Genomic DNA, 24,264 nt, shown 5'->3' with positions numbered 1-24,264 from the left:
AATGTAATAAAATCAAAATTGTGGACCAAAATCATTGATTTACTATTAATTATACAATTTGTTGTGCTTTTGTTACATAAATTTACAAAATACAAAATACAAAGTATATCCTCAAATATAAAATATTAAGATACGAGTCTAATAATTTATATGTGATAATATTGTAATAAAATCCTCTACAAAAATCGATAATTAATCTCGCCTAATAAAGTTGTTTGGCAAAAATATAAGAATGATAGGAACGCGAAGTACACAAACATAGGAGATCATATTTTTTTACAAGATAGTTGATTATTTATCCAGAATTTCGAGATTGTCTGTCGTAGGTAGTATCCACTTGCAGCCGCGAATAGGGCAAATATCGGTATAGAATCCGCGCGAGTGAGAAACGTGACAGAACGACAGCACACAACAGCGATATACGTGTGCACCGATATGATTCTCGGCGTCGTCGACACGTGGGAACGCGGACACGCGTCCTCGTCGCCCCTATGTGCGTGCCCCAACGCGCCGCAACTCCGAGGGTTGTTTCTGCCATCTCGACTCTCTCGTATATTCGCGACACACCTCCGATCATGCAAATTATTAGCAAGAGACTATGGATACAATCGATTACAACAATAAATCAAGATATTTTTATACAAGCCCGGTCTCGAATGATTTATACAAATGACATATTAATGTTGTACGAATAAACGACAAAAATATAGGAATAACATATTTTATTATACTTTAAATTTATTATTTCATTGAAATTATAAGTCTATTTTACATCTTTTTAATTTAAATATTCTGTACTTGTAAAATATTTTTTCAACATTTTGCTAAATCTACGCGTATTTTCAATATAGTAGGGATCCGTACGCGGAAATAAAATCGCGAGGCATTTCGTTTTCCAACCACCGCAGTGAGAAATGCGTTTCGACGGAGATTGCCGCTATCCCCTGCGTGTTTTCACCCCTAAAGGTTTCCCTACGGTCGCCGACGGGGAGCGTACGTCGCGTCGACTCACAGACGCGGAAAATCTGACGGATGCGAATACGCGATGCGTATAACATATCTATAGGTCGCACACGTATAGCATTCGGAGAGGCGGACACGTAACAATTACCGTAGTCGCAAGGGTAACTGACGTACGTCAAGGTCGTCAAAGTGAGTCCACTTCTTATCAGACGATTACGATTGATAATACGTGGCATATTGGACGATAAAGGATTAATTAATTGCTCAAACTTTAAACTTTACTCATTTTTGCGCTAAACGTTTATTCGACACATAATAATATAAACGTTTTAACATAAAAAAATAATCTGTGTGTGTGTGTATATATATATATATATATATATATCGGATGGAAACCCATCATTCATTTAATGCAAATATAAATTGTTGATTATTATTTTGTATAAAAAACTAAAAATTAAAACGTTAAATTTTAATTATTTTGAAATTGTTAATATCCTTTTTTAATTCAATCGTAAAAATTTATAATAATTTTTTTACTTTTCAGTTATTTGTATCTTAAATCTATCACTTTATTGTCACATCGCTAATATTATATATATAAATATTTTTTTTTTAACACTAATTTGATTGTAACAATTTTCTATTCTTTATCCAGTTTTTAATTTTGATATTTATAAATTATTTAATCAATGCATTCTAACACATGAGATTCACATTTAATCATTTAGTAGATTAATCATACACTCATGGCCGCCCCATTTGCTTCGGAAATGGCAGAAATAAGTGTCTCTTTATCTTATCGTTAATCGTTGTCATTTGATTCGTGGTTTATCGAAAGTACAAGAAAAACGTTATACATGTATTGTTAACATTTATTATATTTGATTAGCGGGAACATAATTATCTGCAAGATTGAAAAAATTACTTATAAAAGAAATCATCGTTATCATTTTTTTCCCTAAAAAGTAACTCGTTATTATTATTCGTTATTAATTATTAAAATAACCTATTATCAATAGATTTTTAATTGCCATAATTCGCGTCAGTTTTTTTAAATTATTCATGATTTTAACAATGGTATGGAATACCTTTTTCAATTTTCAATATGTTTTTTGGCTACGTTCTCAATTATATAACTGTTGATTTCATAATCGAAATAATTTACAATTTTGATCATTATTACATCATTATTACATCATAAGTTTCTTAGTCATTGACTAACATACAGTTTTTCAATTGGGGAATTTGCTTTATGATGGAGGAATAGTTACTCCTTACAATGATTGCGACCGGATGGATACCATCTACTGTAATAATTTTTTTATATTATTTTGCTGAAGAATGCTAAAAGATTACCTGAAATATGATTATTTTAATATGATACTGATTATTTTCTCATTGAGAGAAAGATTTTTTAAAGTAAAATTACGCTGTCTACAACGCCAATTCCTTATTTCCCATTTGTTTTTATATTAAATTAACTTATTATCATTGCCATCACTCAAAAAGCAATGAGTCATTCCAATTTCCGCTACTTTGTCATAAAATGTTGATAATCCCTTTTTTTAGAGTGGCATTCAGTTGCCTTGATCATTAATTGAACAATTCAACAAGATTTACAGTAGTTGTAACATTGGTACATGCTATAAATAATTCCGAGAAAATAAAACAATCTAATTTTTTAATTTAAAATAAGTTTAACAAAAGAATTTGTGAATAAGAGAAGCGATAGAAATTTCGGTGATGTCCGCACCATGATTATCTAGCAGACTTCGTTTATAACGATACATACAAATATCTCTGGAAACTGGCCGGCCGAAAGTAAGATAAAGATAAAAAAAGGTTACGACGTAGAATTTACCTAGAACACGAATGTTTAGGAGTTGGAAGAATCGCATGCGTTTAATCGTTTCTCGTATTTACGTAAAACCCAAGAGAGACGATAGCGTCGGGAGGGGTTCGTTTGCTCGTGCCGAACAACAGATGATAAGGTTTTATGAGCCGTCAGTCATAGACGAGACGAGCCGCTGCGCGTCGTTCAACTCGCGGTAAATCGTTCGTGTCACGTCGCCGGATGTGTCGGAGCAAGTTCGCCGTCGAAGTTGTCGCAAAAATAAAAGCCAATCAGAGAACGATCGTTGCGCGATTATGAAAGCATAATTAGTAACGGACCATCCCAAATTCCCACCAAACGACAGTTTTTATTGTTCGGAAAATTACTGGTATTCTCCCCATTAAGATAGCAACTTTTAAATTATTATACTTTGAGATGAAATTTTTCATAAGAAATTTTTGCCTCGGCCTAAATCAAATTTCAAAATTGCCAAAACGATTTTGTTTTTGAAAGAAATCGTCCACAGTTGGATCCCAAATATCTAGGAATGCGCCGGATCGTAAAATCTAGAAATCGAAAATTATCGGATATTCGGTATCACATTCTTTTTAGATATTCGATTAGATATTTGGAACAAGGCTCTCGAAAAAAAAGGAAAACAAGGAAAAAAAGAGATAATAATTTTCTTTATCTTTCCAACGTGAAAAAAAAGAGGAAATAGGCAAAAAGTTCAGAAGACTCAGTATCTAAAAATTTAACTAAAAATCTGAAAATAATTTTGATAAATCATCAAAATAATTATGTAAGACACTCAAGCTGATTGCTGGAATGTCAAAAGTATTAAAATATTGCTTTAACATCTTAAGATTCCTACATAATTATTTTAATAATCCAACAAAGTTAGATCTGTATGTCTAACTAAATTTTTAAATGCATTAGAAAATTCTTTCTGTATATGTGCAATATCAAAATTTAATATAACTAAGAGTCATCTTAAACTATCTCAAAATTACCAGGGCTTTGTTCTTAAAATTAAATTTAATATTACTGATGCTAATAAACATCTTTAAAACACTGTAGAAAATTTATTGCGAAAAATGTTATTCTCAGCTGGGATTCAAACTCTCCCTTATTCCGTGCGGGCCAATTCAGCTAAACTTTTAAATACTTTAGCAAAAATCTTTTTACCAATTGGACTTTTAAATTCTTTAGCAAAAATCGTTCTTTTCATGTATTTTGGCACGTGCACATCATTCAATCAATGAAATATTTAATTTTAGTATTAATATTAAATTATTAAAAATTCTGACTTTAAAATATTTGATATTCTATATTTTTATCATTGTATTAAACATATACCTGTACTTTTTAAGTTAATTTTCGTAATGGTATTTAAAAAAAAACTGTTCACTTCATGATGTTCAAATTTAGAAAGAAATTAGGAAAAAAATAAGATTACATCGATATATGGTATACTTTCGAAACGATATCAATATGATGTTATACCGATCAGGTTTTAGAAAACGCCTAAATAGATCGTCTAAACAGTTCTTAACGATTCTATCGAACGCGTGCAACGTCTTCGAGCAATTACGTCAGTTGCCAATAGCGGTGGCTTGATTTTGATAAATGAGATCGAGGGTGGTCCCGACGCTCGCAGAAGTTTAAGGAACCGATGGTACGGTTCGCATGGAGGAACCGCGGGAGGAAACCGAGCGTGAGGCTCTTCTTTTCGGAAGGATGCTGGCAAAAGGTACGGGGGTGCGCGTCGAGGGGGTGACGTCGGACGGGGGTGTCGTTCATCATTTCATTGCCGGGGCGAACGAGAATATTCATAGACTGCTGCCACCCCTGCACCCTTGCAGCGTCGGAATGACAGAGGGATGCAAAGAGACAAGCAAAAAAAAAAAAAAGAACGGGCAAGCGATGTAGAAGAAGAGAAAGAGAATAGAAAGGGCCGTGATATATGAGCGCGTAGTAGAGCACGTGGCTCGTTTCACACCTTCTTACAATCTTTGTTCCTACTATCTTCGTGGAAAGAACTTATCTTTATGTCGGTCCTTGAACGTACACTCGCATCGCACGAACGGAGTACGCAACCACATACGATAGTATCCGGAAAAATATTGCTGGCGTCTTATTTTAATCGTGAAATTACAAATAAAATTAATCTAGTAAAATAACAATTGCAAAATGTCTATAATATGTCAAGTAAAATTTTAATAATAATATATAAGCAATTGTTAGATGGAAATGTTAATTAAACATATGCTGTTATGTTTTCAAAATTCCTATGTCACTAGTGTCACTACACGGAAATAACGATTTTGCTGAAGCATCTAAATTTAGCTAGATACAGATCTGAAAATAAGTTCGACCCTCAAAAAATTATTTAAAACACACAAGCATTGATGACAGTGCTGCAAAAAGTTTCAATATTCTACGCTGAGAAAAAAATCGTTATAAATCATAACGATTTTTATACAAATATTTATTTAGATACTATTAACGTTATTTAGATACTTAACATTTATTTATAGCAATATTTACTAAATAAAAAAAAATAATAGTTGAATCAAATTGATGGTTCTAACTAAATAAATGGTACTAAATAAATACTAGTTTACATTTAATAAATATTCAGCTGGTACTATTTAAACAAATATTTATTAAAATGTAATATATTTTTTCTCAGTGTAACTAGTTTGAGCATCCTATATAATCATTTTGACGGTTCAAACAAAATATTTTCAGATCTATATCTAGCTAAATTTTTAGATATTTTAGCAAAACCACTATTTAATAAATTTCTCTAAGTTTGCAACTATTTAATTATTATTAGAATATATATTAGGTGTTGGAATTAATTCGTAGCGTTTTACAAGTGATGGGAAGTACTTTCATTAATGTATTTTTTAATGCTCATGTGAAATAAATAACATTCTTTCATTAAAAAACGCTACGAATTAATTCCAACACCTAATATAATTTAAAAAAAAATCAATCAGATTTGATTCTAATCATAGTTTCTATAATAATATTTCCGGCCGTTTGAGAATTAACTCCGACTGCGCGACACGATTACCTAGAGCATCGGAAAATTCAAGCACGAGCTCTTAGCTTTTAAGGTATTTATAGGAACATTATCATTCGCGTAGATAGAACGGGGATAATTATTTTAGGCAGGCGCTGCTTAATCCAGGCCACGGTGGGAAAATAATTTGCGATATCACCTAAGCCATTATAAGTTATGCGGAGCTTCAGGCCAAATGAATTTTCCGCGGGTAGACGTACAATGCTTTTCCAGTCATTATTATTATCTACATGAGAGATTAGCTGTGGCTCGCGCCAAAACTCCGTTACCAAAGTCGCCTAAAATCCTGTAATGATATATTATTGACACACCCTATACGCTTGTTCATGAAGTCTCTATAGATCTGGAGAAGAAGTAATAAACGTTTCCCGAACTCAACCGAGCAACAATAAATCGAACAGGAATAAAAACCAGAGGCGTACTTAAAGAAATATCTTTGCGTGGCTATTTGCAACGATTTTAAAATGACTCAAGTATCGCGATTTAATGTCAATGCTGAGATTGGGTATAATTTAATTAAATCGCAATATCAAATCTCAATTCTGTAATTGTTATTATGTAAACGATGGGCAATAACGTTTAATTTAAATTCTAAATGATTTTTAAGATTTGATTGATCATTTTTAATATTAACTTTACGTACAAAAAAAAACACACTTTTTAGAGATCTTCAATATTAAAATCTCCGAATAATTTTCGTCTGAAATTTCAATAAAAATCATATATCTTATCATTAACTTCTTTATTACATCAATTTTCTTGTTTTTAAAGAAAGAAAAGCGTATCTCCAATTTATAAAAGTATTACTCGATTCTGAAAATAATAATCAGTCGGATAATTTAATTTAATGTTAAAATCACATACAAAAAGATTCGTACAAGAGATAATATAACAGAGTAGAAAATTTCAAGCTGGATTTCAAGCAGATACGGGACACTTGGTGATATTCCTCGTGAACATCGAGCTGTAAATTAAGAACGATACAACGGCCGTGGTGGTCGCTTCACCTGTCGCTTGCACTTCACCTCACGTCCAGCGTCCGGCGACGTGGAGCTGTCCGGCCAGGCCGTGCTTGGCGTTTACTGAAAACAATGCTATAGATGTGTCTATCCGGTCCGAATTACGTGGGTCACTGCATCGTGAAATTTCTGGCGGCTGGCTGGCAAGAGGAGACGTGGCTCGAGGCTCCGCGACAATGAAACGTGCGAGGAACAATAGGTGGAAACGGGAGTATCGACGAGAGACGTACGAAGTGGATCTTTCTCAGCACTGTGTCCGCCGGCGGGTGAGCAAGACGAAGAGCTGCCATGTTGGCCGACACCAAAGGCACCGCCCCGGACTCGCAATTCCATTGGTCGTCGGCCCGTTGTTCCCGGAGTACGGGGAACGAAGGGAGGACTGCAGGGTATCCTCTCTTCAGCTTCACCTACGCTCCCCGCCGCGAGACTCCTCGGTCGCGTGTGTGCGAGAGACCGATGTAACAGTGCGGTAGATGTGGGTGCGTGAGTATCGCGCACTACAGATGTGTGCGTGCCTGGTGGATACGGTGTGCGTTGTATCGACGTGCACGATACGCGCCGCACACGCTCGCGCGTTCAGTAATTTTCGAAAAGGACCAGAGGACTCTCCTTCTCGCTTTCTTCGGGCCGAATCGAGGACAAGAAAGCGTCCCTTGGACTGGATAGATCGTAATTTCAAGTATATTTTGCGGCCTGACGGGTCATCCGGAGGAGCACAGTAGAGACCACCGGCTGGATTATGGAAGATTTCTTCGATTTTGGCTCGATGTTATTTCCTCTATCCGCAACTTGAAGCCGGTTGCGGATAGACAAGAGATAGAAAAGAAAAAAAAAACAAGAAGAAATGCAATGATTTTTAAATTGAATCGTTGTTTAACGTAAACGAAATAATAGATTACGAGATCATAGTAGATATCTCAAAATAGTTAAATAAAGAGAATAATTGTGAGATAGAAATAATATTGTAAACAATTCGGTGGAATTATAGCAATCCCTTTATCTTTTCATAATTATGTAATAAGTTACGATCGGTATTATTTCTAATGTTAGATGTATAACGAATATGCTACAATAAATAGTCTGATTTCATTAATATTATGCGTCAAAATTTCGGCAATGAGTTTTGATCGTCTATTGTGTTTTCCATGCACGAGACAGTAATCATGGGACGATATCTTTATTGCCGAGTCGTCGGTACAAAAGAAGATAATTCATACAATCGTTAATATTTGCTATCCGTGTACATTTATTATCTCTATTGGTCATTAAACACGACCAATGCGTGCTGTCCGCTTTCATTAGGATTAGTCACGCGCGAGTCTCGAACATTTACCAATAATAAAAAAAAGAAAAAAAAAACATTTGCTTATCTTGCACGCCTCTCTTTATCCTTGTAATCCCTTGCAGCACGCATTGAGCCACGGAACACAGACGCGACAATAATTTTTATTGCGACGTTTGTTAAGGCAGTTTACCCATTTTACTTTCGTTAAATTATTATATCCCATTCATATTTCTATGCATCGATATTTTAGGAATCATACGTTAAAAATTATACGAGACAACGTAATATTGTTCTTTTTAAGACAAATCGACTCCAAAATTTCTAAAAAATTAACTATTGACATTCTTAACCAATAAATTTGTTTCAAGCCCCTAATAAGAAATATAAAGTTAAATAATTTCATGATTGATATAGAGATTGATAAAGATTAAAAAAATATATCATTCTCTTCTGAGATAAAACATTTTTGTGTGCTAAAACAGGTGAACTGTAGTGTGGAAAGCGATATAAAGGAAGATATAGAAGAATGAATATATAGGTAGATATAACCGACCAAAGGAAGGACTCGCGATAACTGCGGTGGTGGCGGAGCAGAGACTTCTTTGTGATTGAAAATTGATGGAGTGGAATCAAGGGAGGCTGAAGGAGGTCGGGTAAGGGGTGCTCGCGGTTCATTTATCAAAACACGCAAAAGGATGACATCGTTTACACGTGCGCGTTGAATTTTAAAGTAAGAGAGAGAGAGAGAGAGAGAGAGAGAGAGAGAGAGAGAGAGAGTTTACGTAGTACAGAAAATAGGGTTTTGCATTCCATATATCGCAGCAATAAAATAGTAATTACGATCCAACTTCTGCATACATATGAATAAATTAACATTTTGCAATGTACCTTTTATACGCACAATATATGTATATATTATATATACATAAACGTGTATATACATGTTTCAGAGATGCACGTAGCTAGAATGACGCGACATTAAACTTTGTGCTTTAAATTATATAATTAACTTGAAATGTACTTAATAAGAGTTAACATCGTAGATGTCGTTTAAATATCACTCCCTTAGTTCCAAAACGACACAATTCAAGAAATTACATTTCCTAGAAAAAGGAAAAAGAAATTAATGACTAATCAAACAATATATCAGCAAAAATTCTTCTTAATACAATTAAGTGTCGCTTTTGTCATTTTCGTTTCACAATTATTAAAATCTATTCTTTTTTAGTTGTAACAATTTTGATACTTTTTTTTAACCATCTTTTTAATTTTTGTTTTAATTTTGATTTTTTTATAAAGATATTTAATTATAAAAGTATTAAGTTAATTCTTCACTCTGATAATTGATAGGGTAATATTTAACTCATTCATGATAATAACTCAAAATCTTGTATTAAGTTATGTCACTTTTAAATAAGGGAACGTTACGTTCGTTGAATTTTATACGGGATAGAATAAAACAGCAAGTGCGAACGATTCTTTTCTCACAGAGAGAGAATTAAAACTCGAAAAAGTCAAAACACAGGAATGAGAGAATAGCAACGTCAAGCTTGTAAAGTAACGTAGTGAATCGAATCCCATGCTACGTATTTAAAGAAGCGCGAAACGAATCTGCGAACGAAATCGTCTGCTCCATTGAAAGCTCGTTAACAGGATCGTCGCTCCTAATGCCGCTAAGCCGCACTATCGCCGAAAGGCTGACCGAGTAAGAAGCCAAGTTTTCGCCTACTTTCTGTCCATCTTAAATAGGATTAACCTTAAACTGGGAGAGTAATCCTTGCCGTATAATTGGGCAGTGAGCGGCATAGTCGCGAAGAGCCGATCGATTTATCGCGTTGCGACTTATCATTTCCGCCGCACTTTCTTTTCAATTAGCTTATTTAATTGTGGCTTATATTCTATGTCTTATATCTTAACTTAAAATAGTTTTTATAATAAATAACCCGTAGAGAGAAATATAACGCAATTTCAGAGACTATAAGTTTAGTATTAAATCTTTTTCAGATATTGCAATTTTTTATAACTTTTTAATTAATTCATTTTTAATTATTTGCTAATTTTTACATTGATATTAAAGAATTGTAGACGTATTCTTTTTCATATTTCTTACATATTGTACATTACACGTTTCGATATGAAACAATTTACTCATAGAACTCGAATCACAAACTCAAAAACTAAGAACACACTTTCTCAAAACTATATTTCGCTTTACAGATGAAAAAGACGTATTCAGTGATCGCGAGTTTTTTAACAAGACAAGACATGAAGCGTTCCTCGATATAGAGTTCGTCCGGCGAATTACAATCCACCACCCCTAACGTGGTGCAGCATCCCCTTCTACGTTGCCGGCTTGCCCCGTTCTTCGTGCCCCACACCGACGAGCGAGAACGAAGGGGTGCGATCCGCTCCGCCCAGCCACGTGACTACAATGTCGACTGGCGGGGATGATAGGGAACCAAGAGGGATAATTTGGACCGAGAAGCTTCCCCTCTGCCGCACCCCTGCTCTCGTGCTCTAACCCTCTCTCTTTTCTCCTCGGTCGGCTTCTCGACGACTTTATGCCTCATAAAAATGATATAAAATTTGTAAAGACGGCGCGCTGTAACGACCGAACGGCTTGGCCGAATGGAGTGGGAGCCAAGGGTGAGTCAAGGGAGAAAAGAAAATGCACGAGCGTCCGGGGAGCGACGAAGGAAGAACGACTGGCACCAGTAGTAAACGAAATCGAAACAGAGCAACCCCTAGGCACCGTAGCCGTTCTTGACTGCAATCGATATGATTCCTTCGTACGAGAATAAACTTGGGATGGTTCGAATATGGGCGTTAAAAAAGTACAAGTACGCTTCCTTCGTTCGTATTTGACCAAAATGTAAAATATTCTCTCGATATCGAATGAACAAATATCAAAATTATTTTAAAATTGATCACAGGTTGCTTGCCACATTTGTTCCAATTATTTGTTCGAATTACTGGCGAAAAGATTCCGCCTGAAGATAAACTGTCGGCGTCGAATGGATACGTTTTACAATCGAGATAGATAGATTAGCTGTTTTTATCGTGCAGGTCGGTCGGCCGATAGAAGACAAAACCGATTGAAGATGTAAATTATTGCGTATCTTTCAACGAAATACTTTAAATTGCAGATGCAACGGCTCGATTTCATCACGTAAAGAGAATCAGAAGAATTCACATGCAAATTTTTTTAAGAAAGTCTTATTTATGAGATTTTGCTTATTTGTGTCTATGTACTAGAAACTTAATTAGATCGCAATAATAAGTTTTTTGATTATACTTTTGTATAATCAAAAAAATTGATTGATTCCAAATCAATTAATGAGACAAAAAGAAAAAAAAATCTAAAACGCTGTATAGTTAAAACGTATATTTCTGTGTATATTTCATTCTTAGAAAAAGTTTAATACATAAATAGATATAAGTAGTCAAATATTTCACAAAAAATTAGCTTTAAAAAAGAATCATTTACATCCCAAAGTATGTTTGAAAATCAATCTTGGACGACATTTAGCAGCCTCATTGAGACAGATAAAACTGGCTAATCGGCAAATCGATTATTCTGCAATAAGCATCGAGATACGTATCATTCCGAGAATGATGATAAGGAAGGATCGGAAGAATGTGAAGTCTTTGCCTGTTTCGAAGCCTCTTTGTTAAAATTCGGCGGTGGAAGAGGTAAATGCAGACACAAAGGAGGATGTTATCGCGGCGGTAGATACGAATCTCGAAAACGATATTCCGTACCGAGTATCGATTGTTTGCGCCACGGGCACGTTTTACTATCGCTAGTAAAACATGAGTAAGTCACGTCGGCGATGACAATTGATCTGCTCTTTTGCGGTCATAGAAACGCTTCATGCCACCAATAGATCCTTTACAGCGGCTGTATCGAGCAGCTTATCCCGCCTATCTTGCCGATATTTCGAATAAACTGCGATGAAATTTTCTAACGTCCATATTTCCATTCAGAGAGATACAAAGAGACGAAAGTAAGTTTTCACGCTATAGAATAAGAAATATTCAAAGTAAAAGATTCAATACAAATGTTCAATCGATTTCCCAAACTTGAAAAATAAGTTTTGTAAAGTTGCAAAGATTAAATTACAGAACTGATGAAATTATTTGAGCGTTAAAATAAATTTTGTAAGATTAATTATATAAAACATTTAAGAAATAGTAACATTTCTGTTGCATTAATAGAATCTTTTATTTTTTAACTTTAATTTAATTTTGAAAAGTAGTACATCATAATACAAATTTGAAGAAAAACTCAGGAAATTAATTTAATAAATTTATCTTGAAAAATCTATATTTTATCGGTTTCATTTCAATACTGCAATTCAAATATCAGTGTCGAAAGCAATCTACAATACAAAAACCAATACTAACATCGAGAGTCAAATAGGCGTTTCTTGAAAAGATTCCGTACGCGCAAGAAAAATTATCTTTACAAATCATAGCTTCGAAAGATATAAAAATTTATGTGCAGCATGTTTTCAATTAAAGACAATCATCGGTCAACAGAAACATATGTATAATATAATATATATTCTATTAGAATTGACTATCGGCGAGGTACTAATCCAGTATTAATTTTTACATGTCGATACAGGTATGATATCAAAGGAATATTGGAATGATTCCAATAGGCCAAGACTTAGAATACAGTACTATTACAGTACGAAGTTACTGTATTAAATACAGACACGCTGCAAATATACTGACAGAGTATATTTTTGTACTATCTCAATATTAGCATCTGACAAACTGATTTTGGATAAAATATAGACATAATACTGAAAACGTACTGATAACGTACTAAATCAGTACTACTGATTCACATATTAAGTAGGTATTGAATAGTAGTAGCTTCAGAAATTCGATTGCTTTTAACGATTGCTATTAAATTATTCCAGCGTTTTTCTAGTATAGGTCCATCCGAAGTCATTGTTTTTTAAATACTGGATCCAGTACTGAAATAGGAAACTCATTTTTACATAACAATGATACAAGATCGGTAGGTACTTCATCAGGATTCAATGATATACCGTATGAATTCTCACTTGAGTAATAGCAATTATTTGCATTATGAATTAAGTAGATAGGTATGTATTTCTTCTTAAAATATTAAATATTATTTATAACGACAAGATATCTATCCCTTTTCTGCAATTACACAAATTACAAATTACAAATTTCGTAAATTGCAAATTAAAATTGCACAATATGATTAAGTTTTTTGCGGTTTTTGCGTCACATTGCAAAATAGTCACCTGACAGGTAATATTTAACGTCAGATGTATGTTTGCGAATCGAGTTGTCGTCGTTAAAACGAGCAACCGACCGCTTGTAGCTGATAAACGTCTATCTTATCCTTTTATAGCATCCAGGCAATAACTTAGTTTATGGTTGTTGCCGATATTGAGCAAATGGCAAGTACAAATAATAATCACGCATATAGCGCAGAATAGTAATTAGAATTACGAGTGATAATTGGGTAATGCGAGGCTTTATTTTTAGAAGATCGTAAAACCGACCAAAAAGTGCGATAAGATTCTGCAATTTGTGCACATGTAAATAATTACCATTTATTACATGTCAATAGCAAAAGTCAAACTTTGCTAGTTGAAACATGCATACGTCATCTTCAGAAATTACGTAAATTCGATTTTAACGATTGCTCTTAAATTAGTCTAGCGTTATAAGTTTATCTCAAGTTTTAGTCTCACTGCACATATAATATTAAATATTTAATTACATTAGTTACGTTTATAATGTTGCACGCAAAATAGATTTGCGCGACAATTCAAGATTGTATAATCGACAAATAAGAGATTACTATTAGTACTTTATTATATAGCTTCAGCCATTTTCTCGATAAACAATTCATACACGTGCAAGGTATGCAGTGAATTCGCGATAGAGAAAAACAGCGCCGACAATATGTCGCGCGAAGTTTAACTGTCGATAAAACGAGCCGATTGTCGAATCCCATTCAGGGTTGAACGTCGATCGAGAGAGACCAATAGCGAATAGCAGGTGCGATCGTATGCGACAGCGACGTTGAGGCCAACCGCAAAGCCGTGCTGCGAGCGACTCTCCTATATACAGAGATAATCCGTAATCCTTCAATTATTATCGAATTACAATAATTATGGCCGGACGTATAATACAAACGTCTCCCGATCATGTCTATCGTGGATTGGCAAAAATAACGCGTTGCAGCAAAAAGTTCTATTGTAGTAATTTATCTTATCTGTTATATGCAGTTATTAAATAGTACATATAGATGTAACTTTATGTCACGAATCATATATCGTGTTGATTATTACTACTGCATTTAATAAACACATTTTTATATAAATTAGCTCCGTATGATAATATCTTTATTATATGCACTCCAAAAAATATGGGCATTAGATTTAACACCGTAGACGTTAAATATCAGAAGTGTCTCGACGCGAAGATACACGAAGCGACGAAATCGATAGTGTATCTTTACGCGAGTCGTCAATTTTTTTTCAGTGTAATTCTTATACTTGTTAGTATTAATATAAATACTAATTCATGATGTGAATTTAACAGCATGAATTGTAAACCATAATCTACATCATGTTAGTATTTATATCAACACGGTGAGAATTATATAAACACCGCATGATGTTAAATCCACATTCATATTTTTTAGAACGTACATATAGTATAATACGTATTACAAAATCTTACTGTCACGGTTTTTAATGGAACGGTATTAAGCTATTGATACGTCCGACAGAATCATCGAAATGCCGATACTGAAGTACGGTTATATTGATGCCCGGTATAAGACATTGTCTATATACAAGGGTAGGTGGGAAAGATATAGAAAGGAAAAGAGAGGTACATTATTTTCTACAACTAGGAGAAACCACATTTCATTCGAAGCCAGTGTCCATCCCCGATCATCATCTTCGACTTTAATTTACCGAGGTAGAGTGGTCTTCACATTTCTGCAGTGACATCGCACTCGCTGTATGTACGTTGCCCATACATATAACTCTGATGGTCGCTTCAAAAATCAGAAGACACCCTAGCGAACACGTCCTACCCCGCATCCGCGTCCCTCACACGTAACCCACTCTCTCGTTCTTTCTCTTTCTCTCTCTTTCCCTCTCTCCTTTTCTCCCCTTCCTCTCTCTCCCTCTCTCTCTCTCTCGTTCCTATCCCACCAAACCTCGAGTCGCGCCGATGTGGTGCTCCCACTCTAGCTCTGAACTCTGGGAAGTCACACGCACACACCAGCAAATAACGCCCACGCGGTCTGCACGGTAGGCGTGGCCATCTTGTCATTTGTCTCCTCTACTTTCCCCGAGGCGTTAGGGGATCCCCGGGATGGCGCTCTGTTCCTAGCTTGACGTATGTACTGCCGCTACAACCCCCGTTTTCGTATCGCGCTCTTCGTTTTCCGCGCGCCCGCCGCGTTCTCCTCCATCGAGTGCTTTAGAGTCGCGCGTCCCCTCCCTTCTGTGCCGCGCCGGTAGTTACTCTCCGTCTCTTTCCGTTTTTCCTTTCCGTCCACCCTGCATTTGTCGTTTTTCTTCTACATATCTCCCCCCCCCCTCCCTCCCTCTCTCTCTCTCTTCTCTTCTCTATTTGAAAGATGCTTCTATCCCTCGCTCCATTTTGTTGCGTGACAACTTCTTGACGCCAGTCACGACGTCCACGGCTCCCTTTGCTGACGACGATTCTCTTACGAGGATCACGCGCGGCCCACTTCGTCTCTGACCCTTCCGGACCTTGCTCTCCGTCGCGATAAGAACGAGCCGGGCGTCGTCATGTCTACGAAGTAGTTACCGAGAAACTTGTAGGTTATTCGGTTGACGCAATACCAATCGATGTAATATGGAGAATGGACGAGATGCTAAATGCAACTTGCAATTTGATAAATCCTGAAGCTGAGAGCGAATCGCAGGCTGTAGCTAAAATCTTTCTATCTATTTTCATTTCTATCTCTTTCATATTTTAATTATAAATTTTCAACGCTATGCATGAAGATCAATAACATCGTTAAACTTAAGCGTCGTTCGTTATTTAAATAGCGAAAAAGAAGTGATTAACGTATTTAAATTATTGTTTGTTGCATTCAAGATTATTTCCAACGTACACACATACTAATATTATTTGATGTAGTACGCTCTCTGATATGTATATATCAGTACTTTTCGAAGTCATCGTGACGTTTCCTTACTTACTTGATATACATGGTGTATATCACGATGACAATGCTGTTTTTCCTAAATGATGATAAAAAGCTACCACTGAAGTCCTGACAACGATAAGATAAATTTTAGACTGCGTTCAGAAACTTCATCCGAAACTGCACCCATGAATCATTTTAATCTTATTGTTAAATCATACGTTAAACAAGGATAAAATGAAACATAGGTTCACTCAAGAAATTCCTGAATGCAGCCTTGAATTCTCAGACCAATCGCGCGTGAGCGTTGTACTATCAATCGTATCATTTGGCAGTAGATCAGACAGTTGGGAATTCGCTTTCCCTCGACAATGCTCGCGCAGACATGCCCGCAGTCGTAAACTCCTTCTACTCAAGGCACACCTCTCGAAATCGAACAATATGCTCAATAGACGACTCCAGACGTCACTGCAAACCGATATTTGCTTCGACTGATAAGCCGAACGATAACTGCGTACTAGCAATCCCAATTTTAAATAGAGCAAACTTTTAGTTTTGCGAGACATACAAGATGATGAAGTTACTGAATGATTATATTCAAAACAAAGAATAATAATTTACAAATCATATTACTGTGATGATAAAAATAAGAAATAGAATATACCGAGTGAGTATTATATTCGCGACTGGACTCCTAATGAATTTCATCAGGGTTTTAAATCACAGCTCAGGTAATTGTTAACAATTTTTATAAGTATACACTTACTGGTCCAAATAATAATATTTTCCTTTCATCCCTAATTAGTGTTCATCCCTAATTACTTTTCAGATATATGTTTAAAAATTTGACGAAAACAAGAAAGAAAGTTCTAGGACAGTTCAGAGCAACGATAAAAAACAAATCTAAAATAAAATATCCTGATGTTCTTTCTCCACTCTATTCTCTTCTATGAATCACGTGCGAGAGAAGCGGCAAGATTGACTTCTTGCAACAGCGTAGGAATCCCAAGCTGTTCTTTTCTGCTTTATTTGCGCGTGAATTTTCAGGTAAACAAACAGTGAGATATAGCGATGCATTTCTTACGAAGGCGAAGGGTAATCGCCGAAGACTACTTCGCTGGTGGTGGGATCGCGATCTCGCGTGGTCAAGGCGTTACGAGGTCGACCGGGAGAAACAACAAACGATAATCGTTGTAGTATAGCAAGATCCGCAAGATCGCCGGTAGTCCAAGAGAAAAGAGGAAACACCACGTGTGCGACGTATGCGTGTGCGTTCGCTCGACGGGGCAAGCACGCCAACCACCGTCTCCATCGTAGGAGGGGCAACTTCGGGTCAAAGGTGGGGTTAAAATCCGAAAGTGGGGATGAACCGGAAGGGATGCGCGTCGGTGACACTGAACGTTAACCAGTATGACCGCCTCGAATAACTATACGCAAGAGATAACTATACGAAAGGAGACACGAAAGATCGTAGCATAGAAAATTCTATTATAGCGATAATATTGTAATATTATAGCGAGATGGCTGAAAACGAACAACAGGCAAAGAAAAAACAATGACAGACCTAAGCATCTAAAGAATGACTCTGTCGCGCAGACTAGACTCACAAGACAGAAAGAAAATTCGGTGCTAGAGATCGCACGAGCAACGAGAAGTGCAGTGGAGAAGGAGCGCCATGCGATTCTAGAAGAAGGGATGCTGTGCAAGAAGAAGACGTGCAAAGGGGTTGGCTACATGGAGTGCGGTGGAGGGACAAGGCTGTGTATAAGAGATCGTAGCAGACAAGAACCCGTTTATATGAACAAGGATGCACGCGATTAAAGCGAGAGGATGCGAATCGCGAACAAACAGCAGCGAGAGAGACGCGATCGAGATGGGGTGAGCCGAGGGAGGAAAGGAGCACGAGCGGCAACGCGGACACAGGCGTGAGAGATCGTACCAAGGGGAACGAGCGGTGCTAGAGAGCGAGTAACGCCACGAGTACGAGCGAGATGTGATAGGTGGGGAGTCTGCTCCGGGTGTGGAGGCAAAGAGAGAAGGAATGGATGGAGGGGAGTAAGAGCGAGCGAGCCAGAGGGAGAGGCGCAGTCAGACAGTCAGGCAGGCCGCCCGGCAAGCAAGGAAGGCAGGCAGGCAGGCAGGCAGGCAACTATAGGCAGGCAGGCAGGCAGGCAGGCAGGCAGGCAGCCAGGCAAGCAAGCTAGCAGGCAGCCAGTGCACCAGCCAAGACCACTAGATCCGCTCGGCTTACCGACTTAGAGACTTAAGCCGGCAGGCAGTCCGAAAGGCTCAACCGGCTAAGCCTGGCGGACCCACCTACCAACCGACTTACGCGGCGCTAGCCACTACGACGCGTTTCATCTACCGGCGGGAAAATCAGGATACACCGCTGCGACCGGCGGTACCGCCGCCGCCTTCTTATATTTTCCTCTATCGCCGTGTCCCGCTCCGCGCTTCTCCTCTCCGACGCACGTTAAGGGCGGAGGTGCGAATAGTGACGAGTGCTGCGCGATCATCATCGACACGCTCGTGCCGACGACGACGGCGACGACGACGACGACGACGACGACGACGACGACGACGACGGCGGCGACGGCGGCGACGTCGACGTCGTTACCCGCGGCCGCGCCGTCTGACGACGGTCGCGGGTAGGAGACCACGTTGTTCTCGTGCCACGCGTCTGTAATTCGCATGTAAACATTCACGCAGTGAATTCCCGGAGTGGCGAACGAGAATTCGGAAGTGGTGATAATACAGATCGTGGTGTCACGAGGGTGCAGTGCTCGTCCATCGCGTGCAATTAAAATTATCGCCGTAACTTTGATTGGTGACAGAAGCGGATGTCGGCTCTTGGTGAACGTCTCGCCGGAGAGAGTGGATGATGAAAGGAGTAGTGGTCAATGTAGTGTTAGATATTGTAGGGAACTTTTGATTACGTCTACAAACATTCTACGTTCTATTTGATCTACGAACGCTTCGATGACACTCACAGAGAGGACGTAAAAGCGTGAAGAAGAATCGTGACAAATCGTGAATACTCGACTCCAGCAAAGTGAGAAACAACAGCAAAAATTCAACAGATAAAAACGGAGCAAGAGAAGTAGATGAATGAGTTCATCTACTTCAAGTGGAAGATATTTATGAGGATGATAGTGATAGTAGGTCAGCCTACTTAAGCGACGTATTTTATAGCTCTTCTAGTTTTTTTTTTACATAATATAGTGACATTGAACCGACAATTTGCCTAATTTATCAAGTCTCCATGTGTCATAGCGCGGCGTGTCATTCACGTGAATCCCGCGCTACATTTCAGAGTCTTGCCGTGAATTCGCGACCGTCCACGTAATTCCCGTCGGTCCATCTCGAATACCTCCAGCGCGTAAAAATGTCGCGTATATCTTGTATACGTTTATCTTGTCAATGATACGACAGAATCGGAGCGCCGACGGTATAACGAACACGCTGTAAAAACTGTAATCTCTAAAAAAGAGAGAATTATACGAGTATAATCTCCTTACAAACCTATGGAAGAATCCATAAACCTCATTATTGACTATATTAACATCCGCGTATTGTATTGTCTGATAGAAACCGATGCGTCAAAATTTTCATGATAAGTACTCTTTTCGAAGGAAACAAGCCGCTTGATGTTTTTCGATTGATAATCGCCTTTAAAAAACTATCACGCAAATTCGTGGTTGGCGACATTCTCTGATCTACGAGACAGGGAGGACGCTTGAATGTGTCCTTAGAAGGAGCCAACGAGCAAACCGTGATCGCGCTGATTCACGGCCTCTCGTGGGCCAGGTTGATCGTGTCACCAAGTTGTAAGGAACAGTCAACACGACGTTAACCTTCTATAGTATGGAGCGGGGCGGCGGGGCCGGGGGGAGCCTCGAACTCGCCGGAGGCGGCGGCGGTGGCGGCGGAGGCGGCGGCGGTGGCGGAGGCAATACGGATTTGTGTCTGCAGGATCTCGTAATCGGACCTCCGAGCAGCCTCTCGGTGCAGCATCATCAGCACGCGGCAACCGCCTCGATGGCCGGCCTGCACGGCGACCATCTTCAGGGCGCGATGCACCACCATGATCTCCACGGTAATTCGCATCACGATACCTCGATGCTGCACAATTCCAGCCACCAGCTGCACCATGAGCCGCTGGAGAAACTTAAACGTGGTGAGTCGTTCACAATACTAAAGACTACCGCCATCCCGCAATCATCATTGTGATTTTAAAGTGATCAGTACCTAGATGTGGTTCATTTACGAATCGTGTATCATTAGTCTATTTCTATGGACAAATTTCTATGGACATATTCAGTACCTTCACGAGATAATTTATTATTACCTATTGTTATAGATATTTATTAGGGATGTCAAGTAAGTTTCAAAAAAAATAATTATTAATATTATTCTGTCTTTTAAAGAGCAATAGATCTACTTTGATAGCGTAAATCCACAAAAATAATACAGTTTTCTAAAGTACAGTTTTAAAGTAGTATAGAAATGATGCCTGCTTATTTAAATTAGGTTTGAATAAATTATTTTTTTTGTAATATATACAGAGATGACCTACGGTGAGGATTTGAAACTAATCAGCTGTCATTTTCAAATGTATTCAGTAATTGAAAATATGTACACTGCGTTGAAAAGAGGAAAATCTGCAGTTTTTAATGAGTATAAATAAAAGGTTACAAATATGTTTGTATATAAGTTTATTTTATTAATGAAAAATATGCTAATAATCAAATAAACTGATGATTACTACTCCAAGATCATAAACACGATTCAAAAACAATGAAAAATTTCGCAGCTATCACAAAGGTTATCAACAATATTAAAATTGTGTAAAAAGTTTTTACGAGTTTTCATAAAAAAGAATTGAGTTTTGTACAGATTCGAATGGTCGCATTTCAAAAATATTAATCATTAGGATATTCAACGTATTTTTCATCAATAAAATAATACAATCATATTTTGTTAAATTTTATCTATATCCATTAAAAGCTACGTACTTTTCTTTTTTCAACGCAATTTTTATTTTTTAATAACTAAATATATTTGACAACGACAGCTGATCAGTTTCAACATATTCCCATAGAATATTCTGTATATCTATATAAAAAAAAATGTTATTTTAAAATTCAACATAAAGTTTAATGTAATTGCAAATGTAATTACAATTGTTTTTCACAGAGTAAATATTGCTGCATAAAATGCGTGAGATACAATGAATCAAATCGCATTCTCTAAAGTCATGAAAGAATTAAGTATGATAAAATCGTAGTAAAGTGACTTCGCGAATGAGTTTGATAATTAGGTACAATCAACATGTTAAATTCTTACATATTGATTCCGACAAGATATAAGGTTTACTTTTTCCATTGTCACATCACACCTTATCGCGTTATAATCGCTTGTAGCTGACTTGTCACAGTGCTTGATTTTATTGTTGACGATACTATCGATCCTCATTGATTCGCGCGATAAGTACCTGACGTTTTTCCTGCGTCGCGCGAGAGTATTATCGTACATTCTCCGTCGAAAATCTCGTATCATGGATGTGTCATTCGTAAAATAAGATTGATACCTATGACGTTGCACAAATGTAGGAAACTTTCTTTATTCGTCGTTGCTCGTGACATAAACGCGCTACGACAAACAAACAGACTTGTGAGGCGCAAACAATTGGAATTGATGAAATAATTCGATGAAAAAAATGAGACATTTGTTCGCATGATTTAGCGCGATGAATTTCAACGTGACGCATGATCTGAAATATTCAATTACACGCTACCTCGCCGATAAACCTTGATAAGAAAGTAAAATTTAATATATTTCCTCTCTCGTCACGCTTTTATCGAAAGATCTATAATTCAGATATGTTCACTGCAAACGCTCCCACTTTTAGAAAACATTGAAACGAAATTAATAATATTTTCGTTGTAATCAACTGCTAATCAATCATAATCTATCATGTTATCGTACTTACAAGCAAATCTCTCAAACAATGATAATCGGTTCATAAATAAATATATAACCATTTAATAAATTAAAAAGAAGAAATCAATGAACAAATTCCACGTTACGTTATTTAGAGACTCTTTGAAACTGGATTCTTTTTTTCTTTTTAATCATAAGAGACTCTTGTCTGATGAAACGACATTGATTCTCGTCAAGTGCCAGACGAGATAAAATTTTAGTACGAATAACTTTGATAAGCGTTGTGTTATTTCTACCCATGATATGAAACAGGCAGATAAAACTTCGAGCTCATTTGATAGATGCGCCGAAAACTCGAGAGTACATGCCTACTTATTTTTATCGAGGCTAAATAATTTAAACATTAGTTATTATTTAAATTTGTTATTTTCCATGGTCCGATATAACTACTTTTACTTAAATATGTCGTTCATTTGCTACAACAATGACATAACTCAAAAATTACCATTTTCTAGTTGTTCGTAAAAGAAGAGCAGAAAATAAAGAAAAAAGGAAGAGCGTATTTAAAAAAAAAACATACTTTTATGATCTCTATAATTAATTATCACGCTAAAATTGCAAAATTTTGAAGTAATCTGAAAAGTAGTCGGCACGCTCAGTTATATATCTGAGATAATTTATTTAAATATATATATATATATATATATATATATGCACAGATGTATTATACCAATATCTGACTTTGGCTCTTCTCTTACCTACTTACAATTAATTTATTTATTCATATGTCTTGTTTCTATAACTTATTACTAGTAATATTACAAAATTTTTATATTTTAAACTTATTTTCTGAAAAATTGTTTTTTTTTTTATTTATGTTGTAAATGAACGAATGTTATTTCAATTATTTGAGAAGATTTTGTTCTCGTATCACTTTTTTATTTTAAAAATAATACAGCTAAAAAAATACAGAAAAAAAAACTATTTTTCAACGTAACAGAAAATTATTAATTAATCAAATAATATCGGCAAAAAGAATATATTCTTAACATAACCAAATGTTATTTTCGTTATTTCATATCTCTTAAAAAAAAATCACTCTTTTTGTGCATTGTGATGATTTTAACAATTTTTTTTAAACCGCTTTTTCTTTAACTGTTTTTTTACGTAATTTTTTATGAAATTAAGTTTACTCTTGTAGATTAATAGGATAATGTTTATTTAATTTATTCATGGTAATAATTCGAAAATCACTTTCTAAGTTGTGTCACTTTTGAAATAAGGGAGCAATATTATCCTTCTTTACTCTTCCGTTACAAATTTTTTAAATGTTTAATTTGTAATAAGAAATATTTTTAAAATTGTACAAATCCATTGTATTTATACATAAGACCCATGGAAACGTTTCGTTATACCGCAAAATCTTAACCGAAGAAGACTTCGCTGAAAATGTTCGTCGAAATGGACTAGTCGAAGACGAGTTTCATAACGCGTTAGTCGTTCATTGTAATGTAGTGTCATTCGCGCGACGGGCGAATTCAGTCACACGTACGGCGATCATCGAAGACGACGAAGACGATCCTCTTCCGTGGCAACGCCACCACCTGTTTTGTGATTCATTAACTCACCGGCTTATCGGGATAAGGTAGACTTATCCGGGGCTCGAACCCGACACTGCGGCTAAACCCGATCTTATTCCAATGGCATCCTTCCTATACCTATCCCCGTTTCGGTTCCAGTTCTAGACTCGCGCCAGCGATTCCCACCATTCAGGATCGCGAGTACTCTAAGAAGAGCTTCATTTTTCTCGTGAATGTATCGAATTTTCTTTTCACTCGCTCTTCCGACAATAAATCGTGCTCTCGTCATCTACATATGTAGATGAATTCCACAAGGATGGATAAATCGGTTTGTTTCGGCTTATGAATC

General features: G+C 36.7%; 1 protein-coding gene and 1 long non-coding RNA gene across 4 annotated transcripts in view; one reads left to right on the top strand and one right to left on the bottom strand.

The window, feature by feature from the left end:
* LOC147908640 (uncharacterized) overlaps window positions 1-24,264 on the bottom strand; it is a 91,584-nt gene that overhangs the window by 19,288 nt on the left and 48,032 nt on the right. The window lies entirely within an intron of this gene.
* Ptx1 (pituitary homeobox homolog Ptx1) overlaps window positions 18,336-24,264 on the top strand; it is a 36,744-nt gene continuing 30,815 nt past the window's right edge. The window contains exon 1 of one of the 2 annotated variants that reach the window (XM_087409350.1): window positions 18,336-20,566. In XM_087409350.1, the coding sequence (XP_087265476.1) occupies window positions 20,257-20,566 (310 nt within the window). In that variant the 5' untranslated portion in view covers window positions 18,336-20,256. The remainder of the gene's footprint in view (window positions 20,567-24,264) is intronic. The other variant, XM_011062625.2, reaches the window with a different exon arrangement.

This window comes from Acromyrmex echinatior, chromosome 9 (genome assembly GCF_024713525.1).
Source record: "Acromyrmex echinatior isolate Ae372 chromosome 9, ASM2471352v2, whole genome shotgun sequence".
NCBI lineage: Eukaryota > Metazoa > Arthropoda > Insecta > Hymenoptera > Formicidae > Acromyrmex > Acromyrmex echinatior.
This window is presented reverse-complemented; position numbering and strand designations above follow the sequence as displayed.